General features: G+C 28.9%; 1 protein-coding gene across 1 annotated transcript in view; it reads right to left on the bottom strand.

The window, feature by feature from the left end:
* LOC100210930 (protein kinase C delta type) overlaps positions 1–17,812 on the bottom strand; it is a 62,795-nt gene extending 44,983 nt beyond the window's left edge. The window contains exons 1-4 of the mRNA XM_065818282.1: positions 17,476–17,812; positions 13,168–13,292; positions 6,771–6,831; positions 6,461–6,632 (exon numbers count right to left, since the gene is read on the bottom strand). Coding sequence (XP_065674354.1) covers positions 6,461–6,632; positions 6,771–6,831; positions 13,168–13,292; positions 17,476–17,686 — 569 coding nt within the window. The 5' untranslated portion in view covers positions 17,687–17,812. The remainder of the gene's footprint in view (positions 1–6,460; positions 6,633–6,770; positions 6,832–13,167; positions 13,293–17,475) is intronic.

Below are 17,812 nucleotides of genomic sequence, written 5' to 3'. Positions count from 1 at the left end.
AAAAAATTGTAGTTTCGACTCAGACTTGTCCAATATAAAAAGACCAGGTATTCCTAAACCCTATTTATAAGTGATTGAGATAATGGGATCTAAGTTCCTCATCTCCAGTGAAAAAGTTGACCTTGAGATCAGTTCAAAATGGAAAGTAGTAAAGCAACACAGTTTTATGTAGTCAATAAGTCTGCTGTCAGACAAATTATAAAAAAATAAAAACTTGGATCTACAAAGAATACAATCAGGAAGACTATGCATAAGAACACTTTGTTAGGATAAAAAGTAATTTTAAGCTTGTAATGTTAAGCGAAGAAAATCCCAATTTGACAGCTGTCGATATAAACGTACAAATGAAACATTTCTAGCAAATGGTTTGTAGTATTAAAAAAAAGTCAACCATAATTAAAAATCTATTTTAATGATAAAAGCAAACTTATGAAATTCAGATGGAATCAGGTACATTTCAGATGGAATCAGGTACATATAACATCTAGTACAAGATATGATCCTAAATACAGAATGCCTACTGTAAAACAAGGAAGAGGTAATGTAGTGGTTTGAAGATGTTTTAGTTGAGATGGAGTTAATCTACTCCATAGAATTATTGGGAATATAAATCAAGAAATTAGTAAGACATCATGCAAAGGATAAAGTGTTTCAAGGATGAATATACGAATAGGATAACGGTCTTAAACATACACTCAACTTGGTTTAAAAGATTTTCAAAAAGTTCATGTTTTATGGCTATCCCAATCACCTGATGTGAATCTCATTCAACATCTATAGGAAAATAATGACTGTCAAATAGAAGGCATCAAGACTACAAGTCATGTTGATTTATTTAGTAAAATCAAGGAAATATAGAACACAATTTACATCGATGTTTGCAGTAACTTAGTTGACTCTATGCCTCGTAGATGCATAGTGTCATGTCATAGATGAAGCAAATAAAATAGCGCCAATTAAAATATAAATGCTTTTAATTAGATTGGACTAACTGATTGGTTTTAAATAAAAAAACAGTTTCTCATACAAATGCCAATATGAAGAAAATAAATTGATAATAATTTGTCATAAATCTTTTTCTTAGTCAGTGCTATATCTTCTTATTAATGCTATTATGTGAATTTTTAAAAATACAATTAAAAAAGTAAAACGTCCTTTTTGAATGTTATAAGTGTTTTTAATTTTATTTTACTTAAACTCATAAAATGATATATAATGACATAAAATAAATTATATTAATTTTTCTCAATTTAAGAAAAGTAAAGAAATATAATGCACAGTTAAATGCTAAATGAAAATACTTGCAATTATATACACACTTTTGTTGCAGAATCTTTAATTGTTATAATAATTCTTCCTGCATTCTATTACAGTAAGAAAATATTAAATATTTTTTAATAAGCAGTAAAAACTTTTATAGTTCTTTGTCAAATTTTTTATCAAATAAGTGAAGTTGGTAATGAATAAGAGGGTAGCTAATGTAAAAATCCAAAGTAAAAATCATCTAAAGAATTCTTTCAAAAATAGAATACTTCATAAGCTTTCATGGCGCAATAAACAACAATCGTCATGCAAATATACTTGTAACATTAATGTTACAAGTATATTTGCATGACGAGTAATAATACTTGTAACATTAAACAAATACAAACAAAATACAAGATAACAGATTTTTCTATCAGCAAAAACCAAAGTTATTGAAAGAAAAGAAAAAAACAATCTTTTAACTTTTAATCAATTAATACATTGTTTATATGCAGTGCATTTTTGTGTATTGTTTATATGCAGTTATTTTTGTGTATTGTTTATACGCAGTGTATTTGGTAAAATGTATTAATAATTACAAAAATAGGTACTAAACTTCATAGCAACTCAATGAATAGCATAATGAAATGTAGATAGGTAAAATGCTGATTTGCATTTCTATTTGTAAACATCTCCTTTTTTATAAGCACCTATTTATCTAACATTTAAGGGGGTGGGGAAGTTAAAAATGTACCTCTTATAACAGAAGAATGTAGGTGTTTATAAATATATAAATTGAATTCGACTACTGAACAATTATGAAATAATTGGCACTTGTTTTGGACATCATGCGACACTTGTTTTGGACATCATTGGACATCATGCGACACTTGTTTTGGACATCATATGACATTTGTTAGGCTGGCGCATATGTATTTTTAATACGGTGTTTCCAGTTTAGGATGTTGAATGCTGGATCTACTTGATTCAATGCATGGGTTTTGCTTGTGTCTCTGTTTTTATGACTAGACAACTCATTCTATTATTTCCTAATGAGGGTACAGATCTAAACCTCAGTTTTATGGTTCTGAGGCTGACTGGTAGTCAGGTTTCCTGAACTCTGTGGTAGCTCTTAGAGAGGCTGATTCCATCAACAACTGAAAAATATCAAAGTATTAACAGTGCCATGTTGCGCATGGATGGTATCCCTGTTTGTACTTTTGGTGTGCATTGCAGAAGCCACATTTGGAGCCCTTTGTTACGGCTTAGGGTTTATTAATAGTAATAAGCCAATTCCTTAGGCTATTAAACAGTGTTCTGAGTACTATCTACGCTTTGAGTCAAGTTCTTCAATCAAATTTAAAAATGAATAAAATACCAAAACTATAAAACAAAATAAACCATCATCATCACCAAGTTCTCTAAACCTATCATTCACTAATATTTGTGGTTTTCGAAGTAACTTTTTTTCTGTTGAGTCTTATCTCTTGCAAAGTTCACCAGACCTACTTGCGCTTTGTGAGGCTAATTTGAGTTCAGCTGTCTCATCTTGCAATCTTAGTGTTGGTGGTTATCTTTCTTTAATTCGTAAAGACCCCAATAGTTACATGCTTGTCGTGAAACTAGGTTTGAATCCACAGACTATTCTTTTATGTGCTTTCGTTTAGCACCACTTCACTCTATTGCTTTACTCTTTGTTCTATATCACTTTCCTTCATCTCAAGACTGCACTCTTTTCGATGTTATTTCTGATCATATTGACCAAGCCCTCTCTCTTTATCCATCAGCTAATATAGTTGTTGTCGGTGACTTTAATACTCACCACTCTGAATGGCTTGGCTCTAGTGTCAGTGTTTCTGCAGGCATTAAAGTCAACAACTTTTGCCTTTCTCAATCCCTAACTCAAATAGTCAACTTTCTAACTCCCTTTCAAGACAACCCAAATCATTTACCTTCTCTACTCGACTTATGTCTTGTTTCTGATCCTAGTCAGTGCTCAGTTTCTTCACATTCACCCTTAGGTGCTTCTAATCATAGTTTGATCTCTCTAAAACTAAAATCTCATTCTTCTTCATCACCTGAATCCCCCTATTATCGTACCTCTTACAACTACAGTAAAGCTAACTGGGATTCTTTCCGTGATTTTCTTCGTGATGGCCCTTGGGTAGAAATCTTTTGTCTTCCTGTCGAAAAATGTGCTTCTTACATAACATTGTGGATTCAGGCTAGCATGGAATCTTTTATTCTCTCTCGACAATTCTAGGTCAAGCCTCACTCTTCTCCATGGTTTTCCTCACACTGTGATGCTGCGATTGCCAATCGAACCCATTACTTCCATAAATATCAGCAAAACAATTCTCCAGAAAACAGACGTCTGTTTATTATTGCTAGAAACCATTGTAAAAAGGTTTTGTCTAACGCCAAAGCCCGCTATTTTCAGGTCATAAAATCTTGTATCTCATCTCAAAAATTAGGCTCTTGTGACTTCTGGAGAATCTTTAATAGTATTAATAATAAGGGCAAACCTTTAATTCCACCTTTCTTGTATGGTTCAGACTTTGTCACCTCACCTAAAGACAAAGCTGAATTGTTTGCTAAAAACTTTCATCAATATCATCTCTTGATTCCACTAGTTGCGTTCTGCCATTTGATCCATTGCTTGACATTCGTATCACTCCAGCGTCTGTATCTAAAGTGATTTCCTGCCTAGACTCTCCTACAGCTTATGGCCCGGACAACATACCTGTTACTGTCTTGCAGAAGTTTTCTCCGGAGCTATTGTCTATACTCTCAAAACTATTCAACAAGTGCTTATCAGAGTCTTTTTTCCAATAATTTAGATCTTCCTATATTTATGAACCGTGATGTACTCGAAGAGTCATCTACTCTTCATCTTCTAGGATTAACTCTTACTTCCAATCTTTCTTGGAAACCATATATCAAATCAGTTGCAAAATTAGCATCTGCTAAGGTTGCATCTCTTTATCAAGCTTGACACTTTCTTACTTCAGATTCTACTCTCTATCTCTATAAATCTCAAATCCAGCCTTGTATGGAATACTATTGCCATATCTAGGGCGGATCTTCTAATGATGACCTTTCTCTTTTAGACAAGGTACAAAAACGCATTGTAAACATAGTTGGCCATACTCTTGCAGCCAACCTTCAATCATTATCACATCGTCGTAATGTTGCTTCTCTTTCTCTTTTCTACAAATACTATAATGGGCACTGCTCTAAAGAACTAGCATCTCTTGTGCCATCTACTAAAATTTATTCTTGTGTTACTCGTCATTCAATTCTCATCCTTTTTCTGTGACTTTTCTAAAATCTCATCCTTTTTCTGTGACTGTTCCTAAATGCTCCAAAAATGCTTATTTGTCTAGTTTTTTTCCTCGAACATCAGCTCTTTGAAATTTGCTTCCTTCATCTTGCTTTCCTGATTCATATAATTTACAATCCTTTAAGTCGCCCTTCAATAGTTATCTTGCTCTACAATCTTCATCTTTTCTCTTCCAGTAACTTCCAACTTTAATTAGTGGTTGCTTGCAGCCTTGTTGGAAGCAAAGATGTTTAAAAAAAAAAAAAATGTAAGTATTTATAACCTTGATAGACACCAGAGCCTAAAAAATGTAAAAAAAAAGACCTAGTCGTTTCACTTTAAATAATCCGAATATAACAAGTCAGCAAAATACATTGCCTTTAAAAATTTTTCCCAAAAAACTTCTGTAAAGCTGTCTAAGCAGCACATAACAAAAAAAATGTAACCAAGTTACATTTTTTTGTTATGTGCTGTGTATCATACTTTTTTATAACCACTTGTTATAAAAAAGTATGAGATTATTTTCCTTAACTCATTAACAAAGAGATAAAAAAAGATGGCAAATAAAATGACGATAAAATCTTACAAAAAAACACTGACAAATAAAATCTTAGCTTAACTATAATAAAAAATATTTCATTACTAAGTTTTGATAACGATAAAAACAAAAACTTTTTTTTTAATGGTACTTTGCACACAATGTTGGTTGGCAGGTATCTAAGAATGAAAATATGATGACAATATTACAACAAAAAACTAATACTATTATTTTAAAAAATCTATTTTTTTCCTACTTTTACTTATATTACATTAATTTAAACTTTCAATACATAGTGAAACCTATCTAAAATTTCAAGCCAATTATTTTTAAGTTTTAATTAAATATGTCTAAAATTTGAAAACATTTATACACAAACACTATTGATTAAATCATAGTTTTTTAAATTGATCAAAACAAAATAATGAGTATATAAAAAAAACATAATATGAAATATAAAAATCTGACAACTATATAAACAAAACTTATTGAGAAGAACTTAAAAGAAGTTTTATTGAAATAATAGGTATTTCGTGGATTATCAAATTAAATTACATACTTCTCTAATAAGAAAATGAAAAATATTTGATTTTCACCTGTTTAGTTATGTTGTTCAGATTATTTATTAACAAAAAGGTTACCAGGGTAACAAAAAGATTACCAAAGTATCTTGTTTAATTATCATTTAATCAAGTTTCTAGTAAAATGTTTGAAATTTTTGATCATATGTTAATATTTTACCAAATCAATAATCTTAATTTTACAATTTTTATTCTCTATACATTTAACCTATTTTTTTATAAAAATTTATTTCTTAGGTATTATCGCCTCTGCTTACAACCTTGTTTGCCAAGGTTTGTGTTTCAGAGTTATAGAGTTGAGAGAGGGTTATAATCCACAATTAAAGTAACCTCTTCGACTGTAGTGGCCTTCATGACCTTAGGGAGGTTAATTAACATTTAAAAAAATAATAATTAAAAAATAAAAATAAAATTATTTGTAGACATAAGTAACAATTGTCAATCGGTTTCAGTCTATTAAACCCTTTACTAAAGTTGTTAAAAATAATAAACTTTCAGACATTTAATCATAAATAAACTTGATATTGAAGAACAAAAAAATTGACACCATTATATAAAAGCTTATTAAAAAAAATCCAAGTAATTATTCCAGGAGCAAAACTTGCTTTTTTTTAAACCTATTTTTAAAACCATTCCAAAAAATTTTAACACCCACCTAAAACCTCAACATGCACCAGCCCAATATTAAACACCTAACAATAATCTTAGAATTACACAATTTTTATTAATAAATTCAAATTAATTTTTTGTTAGAGTTATAATTTTTAAACTCACCACAAAAACTGGTTACACACAGAACAAAAAGTAGGATGACGAAAAAATTTAGCAATAAACTGGTGCGCTTTGACTAAATGAATTTTTGCTTTACGCACAGCACCACGACGCATCTGCAAACCACTCAAGTTCTTCAATTGATTTGCATCAAGAGCACCACCATTTGGGTCGCCTGTATCAAATTTTACATTTTTTGATAGTCATTCAACATAATGAACTGACTTTTTAAAAGCTTATAACATTTGACATTAATTTATAAAAGATTTAATGATAATTTATACAAAGTAAATTGTAAAAAAAATGAAATTACCCGCATTCTCAGAAAAATATTTCACATGTACAAGTATTCTTCCATTTGGCTTTAAATCAAGCTATACATTAATTTAAAAATAAAATTAAAAACTTGTACCTTTCCATAACTTGTAACTTCTAAACTAATAAATTTTTATTGTTACAAATGCATTTATAAATCACCATAACAGTTTACACTATATTTAAAGATGTATTTTTAAAACAAATTCACTTCTAACAAGGCTGCCAGCATTCACTATTTAAGTTATGAGTTGAAAAAATGATTGACAGAAGACTTAAAAACTGAAGACTTGGAAAGCTGAAAAACTGTATTGAAAACATGAAGAGTAGAGAGAATTCCAAGACACTGATGTTTTAAGAAAAAAATAAAAAATTTTTTTGAGCACGTTGTAGTTAAAAGTAAAAGCTGCAACTTACCTAATATGCACCTAAATGCAACTTACAAAATTGTACTTTGGTAGGAAGTATTTAAGAGATGACAGCTCACATGAGCAGCAAAGAGAAAACGTGACATTACAACAAGAGGCTCATTCTTAGCAGCTAGAGCAGATCTAACAAAAATGGTTCTTCTAATGATGTTCTTTCTCTTTTAGACAAAGTCCAAAAATGCAGTTGGACTTCGATTTCATCTGCAAAGCTTGAGCCTCTTTCCCATTATCGTAAAGTTACATCTCTTTCCCTTTTTTACAAATACTATCATGGTCGCTGCTCAAAGGAGCTATCATTTCTAATTCCATTAAGAAAGGCTGATTCTTGCTTGTCTCGTCTTTCAGCAAAGTCACACCCTTTTAATGAATCTGTCCCTGCATGCTCTAAAAACTTTTATTCATCTAGTTTTTTTCCCCGCACCTCAACCCTTTGGAACACTCTCCCATTTTCATATTTTCCTGACATATACAACCTACAACTTTTTCGAATTAACTGTTTCCTTGCTCTTTAACTCTATTTTTTGCTTTCTTGTAACACCCAACTTAATAATGGTTGCTAGCCTTGTTGGGAGAGAATTGATTTATAGAAAACAAACAAACTATTTTACTAACATAAATTAGATTTCGCATTCATAAAACAGGGTTATATGGATGTATGTATATATATATATTATATATATATATATATATATATATATATATATATATATATATATATATATATATATATATACAACCCTTGGGATTAGGAAAAGTAAGGTCAGCAATAATTTGCAGACCTCAATTTTCTAGAGGTTGGCATCAGGTTGGCAAAAAAAATTTAATACAAAGGTCATAGATACCATAAAACATAGAAACCTACTATAGCATATTTATGTAAGCATTTGCTCACCTTTTTGGCTTATCTAAATCGATACAGCTTTTTTAGAAAAAGAAGAAAAAAATGAAGAATAATGAATGAAAAGATTGCTGCCCCATGCTAAACCCCCAGTTGATGTAGCAGCACTCCGCTGCGAATCAGGTTATTTGTCAGTCGAAGTATGTACTGAAGCCCCCGACAGCAGGCTATTTCAGTATGACTTACCTAAATAAGTATAAGATATATATAATATTATATATATATATATATATATATATATATATATATATATATATATATATATATATATATATATATATATATATATGTATATATATATATATATATATATATATATATATATATATATATATATATATATGTATATATATATATATATATATATATATATATATATATATATATATATATATATATATATATATATACATATATATATATATATGTATATATGTATATATATAAATATTATTTTTTTATTTATTTACTTATTATTTTATACTGCTTTATATGTTTGAGAGAAATGAGAAATTACTTCAGCAATAAACTGCAAATACAGAGTCATTAGGATGTATAACAATCAATTAACTTAGTAGTACTTAACATACTATTTGCAGATCACATTTAGTTTGCCAAAATCTTTTGATATTTATCAACAGGAAAGTACTTTTTAGCAAATCTGGAATCATAAATTTTAAAACTTTTGGCATGCCCTAAATAGAGTTCTACAAAGATGTTCTCTGAACACAGATGAGTCTGAGTTTTTTTTGAAACTGGTAACTCTTGAATCACGACCTTTAGCACATCCCAGTAAAATTTATTAGGTTCATAATAGGGCTATTTCCAGACCATAATTGCAAATGATAATTTTTTTCTTCAAACCCAAAGGGTACACACATTTCACAGTGTAGCATGATGCTGAGGCCAAACCAGTCTCTAATTAGATATGTTCCCAGCAAATATAATATATTGTTGACTGTTCATAGTTCCTTTTACTTGTACTAAGCCTGCTAATACTACACACAGAAATGGCTCTCTAAAATTTTATCTTTATGGAAATTTCACCATGTGTAGTAAACATTCTGGATTTAACTTTAAACTCTGATTTCTTTTTACTGTTTTTACTCTGTTTTCAAAAATAGCTATGGTAGATTCACCAGAGAAAATAGCGGTCTTTTATTGCTCAGCTGTCCAGTTTTTATGAGTCAGTTCTCATGAGATCATTTTCTGTCCGAGTCTTGATTTCTTTTGAGATCAATATGCTTCAAGACCTTTAGGCAAATGATTGTTTACAGTCCTTCTAATCAATTTACTTTGATTAGAAGGACTGTAAACAATCATTTACCTTCTAAAAAATTTCTTTTTTACTAGATTTCACTTGCTAGTAAAAAAGAAATTTTCCTACATGAAACCCTACGTCACCTAAGACACTGTTAATAATAGTCTATCCAATCAAAATATTGTTGTTCATTTTCTACCACATTTTCCAATTCAACTAGTTATTTCTTTCTGGTTTAATTTAATTTAAAAAAATTTATTTTAGTCCAGAATTTTTTAATAAAACACTGATTTGTCCCTTTTTTTACATTTCTACTCAGCAGTGAGATCATTTGTTTTAACTATTTTACGATGGTTAAGCTACAATCCGGGAAGTGATATTCATTAACTATAGCAGTAATTTGTCATGACTGACAAGATCAAATACTTTTGCAAAATCAAAGAATATTGCAAAAATTGATTTGTTATTAACTTTAGCAAGACTACAGTCCTCTATAATTTGAATAATAGCATCAATTGTAAAACGTCCTGGAAGGAAACCAAACTATTTGTTTCAGACCCATATGTGCTTGGTGTGATGGACAATGAAATCAGTAATGTGTTCAAAAACTTTGCATAATGTGGATGTAATGGCAATTGGATGGTAGTATCAGATAAAACAGGTTAGATATTTTAGAAATTGGTGTTTTGCTGATTTTTATTGGTCAAGTAAAAAAATGTAAAACAATTGTTTAACCATAAAACATAGTAACGAGGTCGCTGATTTTTTGCAGACCTTAAAGTCGAATGCTGACCCTAATACCAAGGGTTGCATATATATATGTATATATATATATATATATATATATATATATATATATACAGTGGTGGCTAAAAGTCTTGGAACAAAACATTTAACGACCAAAAAAACTTATTTTTGATCTAAAGTATAAAATTTGAAAGTTTGATGCTTTTGTTTTTACATAGCAATATGTTTATAGTTACATATTTGTATATTGCGCAATTTATTATCGTTTTTTATTATTCATAAGCAATTTATCAGCTATATTATGCCAGAACTTTCACCTAAAAAAAGAGGAATGATTGCTGCATTATATGAACAAGGTTTAGTTCAAAGAGAAATATCTGAAAAGCTTGGTTGTTCATTATCAACTGTAAGTAGAACTTTAAAAAGGCATAAAGAAGAGCCCCAATTAAATTTTACTTCAAAGATGAAACCAGGCAGGCCCAGAGCAACCACCTTAAGAACTGACAAACTTATTGGCCGGATCAGCCATGCAAATCCACGGCTATCTGCACACGAGATTTCAAAAGAAATTTTTATTGAGAAAAAAGTAAGTGTCCGAACAGTTAGAAGAAGGCTTTTGGTTGATTTCAAAATGAAGACATGCAAGCCAGCAAAAAAACCTTTTTTATCATTAAAAAACCTAAAAGATCGAAAAACATTTTGTCAGCGCTACAAAAATTGGACTGGAGAAAATTGGTCTAAAGTTCTTTTTTCTGATGAAACATGTATTAAACAATTTAATGTTACAAACAACTTTGTAAGAAGACCAAAAAACTGCAGATATATGCCAAAATATACAGTTAGCAGTGTCAAGGCTCCTGTGTCTTGTATGGTTTGGGGTGCTATTTCTGCCAAAGGATGTGGGCCATTATGGATAATGCCCAAGAATACCACAATAAACAGCAAAGTCTATTTGGATGTTATGAAGGAGATGTTGCCACCTTTCATGCAGATCTTGAACTGCACTTATTTTCAACAATTGTAAAGAAGTGGTTTGCTGATGAAGGAATTCAAACCCTTGAAAATTGGCCTGGGTCATCACCAGATCTTAATGTTATTGAAAATTGTTGGCATATTATGAAAGTAAAAGTTGCTGCCAAAAAGCCTAGATCCTATAATGATTTAGTTGAAGCAATCAAATCAGTGTGGATCCATGAAATTACACCAGACTATTGTACAAAACTTGTTAACAGCATGCCAAAATGTATCCAAATGGTAATTGACAATAACTATGCTTCCATTAAATATTGAACTTTTATCATGTATGTGCATGTACCTATCATCTTTAAAATTGTTATAAACACTTATTTTATTGAAAAAAATAAAAAAATTTACTAATAAATTGTTTTTCACACAAATATATTGATTTCATAACATAAAATATGATGTTCCAGGACTTTTGGCCACCACAGTATATATATATATATATATATATATATATATATATATATATATATATATATATATATATAAGTATGATATCATACTTATATATATCATACTTATATATATATCATACTTATATATATATCATACATCATTGATAACATCTTGAAAGAATTTTCCAAAGCTAAAAGAGAGCTGCAATAGTTTCAGTATATACATTGACTGAGGGTTTAAGTAGATATTGTCTAAACACAAAGAACTTTTATTCTGTCAAAAAAAAAAAAAATTTCATTATTTTTTCTTTTCTTTTTTTTCTGAAAAATTGTTAGGATATAAGTCAGCATTTCTAAACTTTAAGCATGCAAAATATATTAGTCAGCTCTTTCATAGCTGTTCAACCTTGTCTGTTCATATCTAACCAGTCTGTTCAAATGCAACTTTGTTACACTTGAACAGACTGGTGATACAGTGTCTTCTATGTTGATATTTGTGTTTTCTTGGAGAAAGTTGAAAGCTTATATACAGCTTGTAATGAAAAAAACTTCTATGCAGCAAATAATGGTGCATCAGAATTATTTTTTGGAGAAAAAACAAATGTTTAAAGCAAAGAGCAAGTTTATTATTCCCACATTTAATTCATACTAGACATTCTAATCCACTATTCTTCTTGGAATTAGCATTGGTGTTATCCATATAGGAGAAAAAAAATTGGAACTTAAAAAAATGCACTGAGCTCAGCACTTTCATGATGTTTGCTGAGCTCAGTGTTATTCCAACCAATTAACTAATTGTTACAATACAGATAAAATACTCACCAATTTTCCCATAGTGTTTAAACAATCTATAAATCGCTAATTGTTTAGTGGAGCTGATATCTTGAGTTTTGTCACAGAAAAAGATGAAAGCTTCAAATACTTGTTTATGACAAATAAAAAAAGGGTGATAAATAATTTTCATTTTTCAGGAGCAAACAGGTTTTAATTTCTTTACCACCACATTCGCTGGTCACCCATATCCCCTGTTTTATGAAAACAATATAAATGTAGCACTTTGTTTAAAGATGTGCAAGTTCTACGATACCATCCATAAGCTGAGCTGGAAAGATCTGGAAATTGTGCATGTGTCCAATACTTTGTAATGAGAACCATGGTGACACAAAAATTTTTTTTGACTATCAAATGGTTAGTGGTGACTTTGGCAACTTTTGACGACCAGCTTGCGTTTAACATCATTCCCCATAAAATATTGTTTCTAAAACCCTTATGTAAACTTGTTTGTTTCTAAAACCCCTAAGTAAATTTGTTTGTTTCTAAAATCCTTACGTAAATTTGTTTGTTTCTAAAACCCCTAAGTAAATTTGTTTGTTTCTAAAATCCCTATGTAAATTTGTTTGTTTCTAAAACCCCTAAGTAAATTTGTTTGTTTCTAAAATCCTTACGTAAATTTGTTTGTTTCTAAAACCCCTAAGTAAATTTGTTTGTTTCTAAAACCCCTATGTAAATTTAAAATTTTTTTTAAAAATTGTTGCAAAGTATTTTGAATAACTCAAGGTAAAATTAGGATAAATCTAGGTAACTTATTCCTAAATTATTTATTTCAAATAAAAAAATAGCATTAAAAAAAACTTTTTACTAACCCAGACACTTGAAATATTACTGGTAGATTTCAAGCACTGATCAGCAAGAAACTGCACACCAACTGTAACATCACCAGCAATTTTAGCATCAACTTTGTTCATCAAAACAAAAGTAACCATTCTGCCTAAAAAAATAAATTCTTGATTAAAATCTTTTTTAAATTGTAAAAGTTTCAAGAAATTATTGTTACATTTTTATTTTAAAATTTTTTTAAAATCAATTCTTTTAACTGAAAAAAATTTATTATGTGCTAAATGACTCCCATAAAGCCTGCTTCTAAAACATACTCAGCCGTTGCTTCTCCTTCAGTGATATCCAAACCAAGAAAATCACTAACTAAAAGAACATTTCAAGAAGATAAATATAAAAAAAACTTTTATCAAATGATATTATTTAAGATCTGAATTTTCCTTCAGCAGCTGAGTATACTGTAGGAATAGACTTTTGGTGTAAATCACTTATATAAATATAAAAATCACTTGCATCAAAATTAGACAGTTTTGAATTCATATGTGGTGCTGTAGTTTGGCAACTACAGTTGCCAAACTACAGCACCACATATGAATTAACAACTACAGTATACTCAGCTACTTAGTTAATACAACAGTATTAACTGAAATTAATTGCACTAGCAAACTACTACAATTTCAAACTGTAGATGTGAAAACTGCTGCAAACGCATTAAAGAAAACAATGGACTTTTTAGTTAATAAACACACTGATGATTCTTACAAAATATTTTAAAAGCCAAAACTCTAGCTAATGATGCAAATTTGACTGACAAATTCAATTCTCTTTCATGCAAAAGAGCAAGAAAAAAGAGATATTTTGATGATAAACCTTTAAAAAAATATAGTGATATACAACCAAATCAACTGTATTAATATCTGCATCAACTGTAGTGATCCATGGTTGGGAAGAATAGAACACAACGGATCTATTAACCTTTTATCATGATCAAGATTGGAAACATCAGCAATTTTCCATGCAATAATAAACTTTTTTAGAATTAAAACAGTTCCTTTAACAACCTTTTTTAAAGTAGGTTGATTAAGTTTTTTTATGCTGTTTAGGAGTTTGTGTATAGAGTTTTGTCACAAAAACTCCCAAACAAAAAAAGATTTTTGTGCTTAAGAGTTTTTGAGACATTTTGTCTCTTAACAGGTTTTGGAAAGATTGAAGGTGTATTTAAATTTGAAAGGCTCACAAGAATTTTACTTTCTAAACAATAAAATTTCTTTAGGTAATCTCATATGGCAATTAAACTGTTGCAACTATCCTTAAACTGTATTTCTTGAGTTTTTTCAGTAGTCTAATTACGCATTATGTTTTTCATACATAAATAAAAAATTTAATTCTAGTCAACCATGGTTATTCTTCAACAATTTGAAAGAGAGAAAAAACCTAATATTGACTTTATTATTGTCACATAGAATAGCAACAAAGCATTTAAAATTGATCTAAGTGTTGGACACACTACTTTGTATTGAAAATCTGAATCAAAGAATACTGGAATCATCTAAACTATTAAATTGGATCCATTAAAAAAATAAATTAATCATAACAGTTAATATTGATTTCGCTAACTTGTTTGGTTGATTAATAGATTTCGCCACCGTGGTATGTTAATGAAGCTTTAACTACACTTCATCTACAAAACACACAACAGTGTGTTTTGTTGATTATTATGTTTGCTAAATACACATAAAATAAACTTGTCATAGTTGAATTTAGAAACTTTTGTGTAAATTTTTGTAGAGTTGTAACACTAGGAAGTTGGTAATCATTTTTAATTTGTTTACAAAGTGCACTACAAAACAGCAAAATTTTTAAAAAACAAACAATCGCATCATAAGAACACAGTGTATCAACAACACTTTAGAATTTTATAGAAAATAAATTTCTATAAGAAATTGTTTTTTTCCTTACCAATTCAATATTAGTAAAGTATCTTATAGCTTCAACCAAATTTGAGCAAAAGCATTGTGAATGTCTATGCTCTGTAATAAGTTTTTGACAAACTTATTACATAGCATAAACATCCACAATGATACATATCACATTTTAAATAAGATTTATTAAAAATCTTTAACAAAAAGGAAATCATTATTTGTATATGCGTATAAAAAAGGTTTGCATAATAGAGATCTTATTTTTACGCAAAAAATATTTATATATTTTAATTTTCTTGCTTCAACATATTAGTGTAGTGCTATGGATACAAAAAACTTCTTCTTTTGAGATGTGGCTGACAGGATGCAGGTTCAAATCCTTATTAGGAAAATTTTTAAATTTTTATGCTTTATTTTCTAAGTAGTTTAATGTTTTTGAACTATTATTGTTGTTTAAATATAGTTATGTTTATTGTTTACTTTTATCTTTCAAACTTTCATAGAATAAACAAATCAATGCGTGCATAAATCAACTAATTTAAATGTAGTCACAGTGGAGTATACTGACTTAAATAGGGATAGACACTGTGGAGTGTACATACATCTACAGAAATGAATAGGCATAGGTGCAGTAGTGTGAACATGGATTGACTGATTTAGATAGGAATAGGTGCAGTAGAATGTACATACACCTACTGAGGGTTTAGGTTTGGGTAGGCAAATAAAATAAAAGTATTTTAATATTTATTGAAATTCATTATAAATTAACTTAATTTGTACTTTTAAGTGAAATATGCGCATACAACTAAGAAAAAATTAGTTGTACACGGGTACAAATAATGTCTTCCATAATTATTTTTAAATCCACTAAGATAATAATTAAAAAAAAAAAAAATCTTACTTTATTAGATAAAAGAAAAATTGATAAAAACAAGTTTTTTTTTATTGTATTTATAAATAACTATCATCTTTGTTAAACCTTAAGATATTTTTTTGGGGTAAATACTATAAATATTTTTGCATTTGTATTAAATTAAAAATTTTGGTCTTTTTCTAAGTCTATGACTATAAAAATTTTAAGTTAATCAGCTATGCACATTTGTATCACTGGAATTCGCTTAAGCTCTAATTTTTGATTTTGGTGGTGCAGTTGGTACAAGCCTTGACATAATGAAACACAGAGGGTGGAGATAAGAATTACTCATTACCATAAATATTATTTTTTAGAAATTTTAAGGCCAATGCTCAGAACATACAACAGTATATTTTCTATCAGGAATGTTTTGGACTAGAAAATACCAACGTCTTACATTCTCGATCTTTTTGTAATCAGTAAACATTTTTTATCTGTTAAGTAAATAATAGAACAATTAGTAACACAATTTCAAAAGGTATAACCAGTATTCTTTATGATAAAAAAATATTTTGTATTCTTTATGATAAAAAAAAAAACATTGGTTTTGAACAAAAATGATAACTATATTATATAAAAATAAATATATTAGTTTAACAGCATAAAAAATTAAGTTTAATAACTAAATAAGTAAAAAGTGCATTTTCATCAATTTTTTTGACAAAAATTTTTTTTAATAAGTTTTTTATAATATAATCATCATTTTAAAAATTTTCGTATGATTTCACTTCATTTGAGAAACTTTTTTTATAATATTAGGAACTCATTATATGTTCAAGGGTCTTGAGGTACCCCTAAAAATATTTTTTATTAAAAAAAATTTTTTATCATATAAAAGACGTTAAGAAGATGGCAGCATATTTTTTTCAAAAATGTTGTTTTTTGGGATACCCTAACTTATATAAACTGTATGAACAACCTTCCATAAATTTTTCTGAACTTAGTTTTTGCTATGGTTTCCATGAGCTATAGGCCTGGGTTTTAGATATCCATACTAATGGCTCAGGTTACTTAGAAATAATTGCTTGTTTAAAACCTTAACCTGGATCACTATCTCTCTCAATCAACAACATCTATCTGATTGTGGCTTTGGTACGTGCCATGTTAACCTCTTTTATTAATGATCAAGAATAAAGAAGCTGTATGATCAAGAAACCTTGTATTTACTAATATTGTATTGCTTTACACAGAAAGAGCTAGAAAAAACATGTTGAAGTAAATATAAGCTAAAAATTATTGGAATACTGAGACGAAGTAATAAATAAACTAATATTGTGCCATTTGTTGCAAAAAAAAAAGAGGTGATCATAATGAAAAAAAAAAACTTGAGAAATTTTAGAAAGAACAAAAAAAAAAAAAATTTTAGATAATCTGGTTTAAAAAAAATGTTGATCAGGTTTGTCTCAATAAAGTTAAGAAATAAATTCATTCAAGATTAAAAAAAATGTATATTTATATAATTATAATTAAAAATTTTTTTATAAAAGATAAATAAAAACTACCTGGTTTTAAATGGGTATCAAAACATCTGTTCCATTCAGGATAAATAGTCTTTTTTTCTTGCACTAATTGCAGACCTTGACCAGGGATTTCAACTGCTTCTTTAATATGCACACCAGTATAAGGATCCCATGTTTTACTTTCAGCCTCAAGCTCTTTCCAAACATTTGAACCAGCAGTTGCTTCAACTAATTTAATACGAACAAAGCCCATTTTTCCCTCGTTTTAATTTCGTATCATGCTGTCCTCCTTTCTTTTTGTATATTTTTTATTATGTATGTATAGTACTCTTATTTTATTTTTAATTTTATAATTACTTTAATTTTACTCTCTAATAAT

This window comes from Hydra vulgaris, chromosome 14 (genome assembly GCF_038396675.1).
Source record: "Hydra vulgaris chromosome 14, alternate assembly HydraT2T_AEP".
Classification (NCBI taxonomy): domain Eukaryota; kingdom Metazoa; phylum Cnidaria; class Hydrozoa; order Anthoathecata; family Hydridae; genus Hydra; species Hydra vulgaris.
The sequence above is the reverse complement of the archived record's forward strand: the minus strand, read 5'-3'. Positions and strand labels throughout refer to the sequence as shown.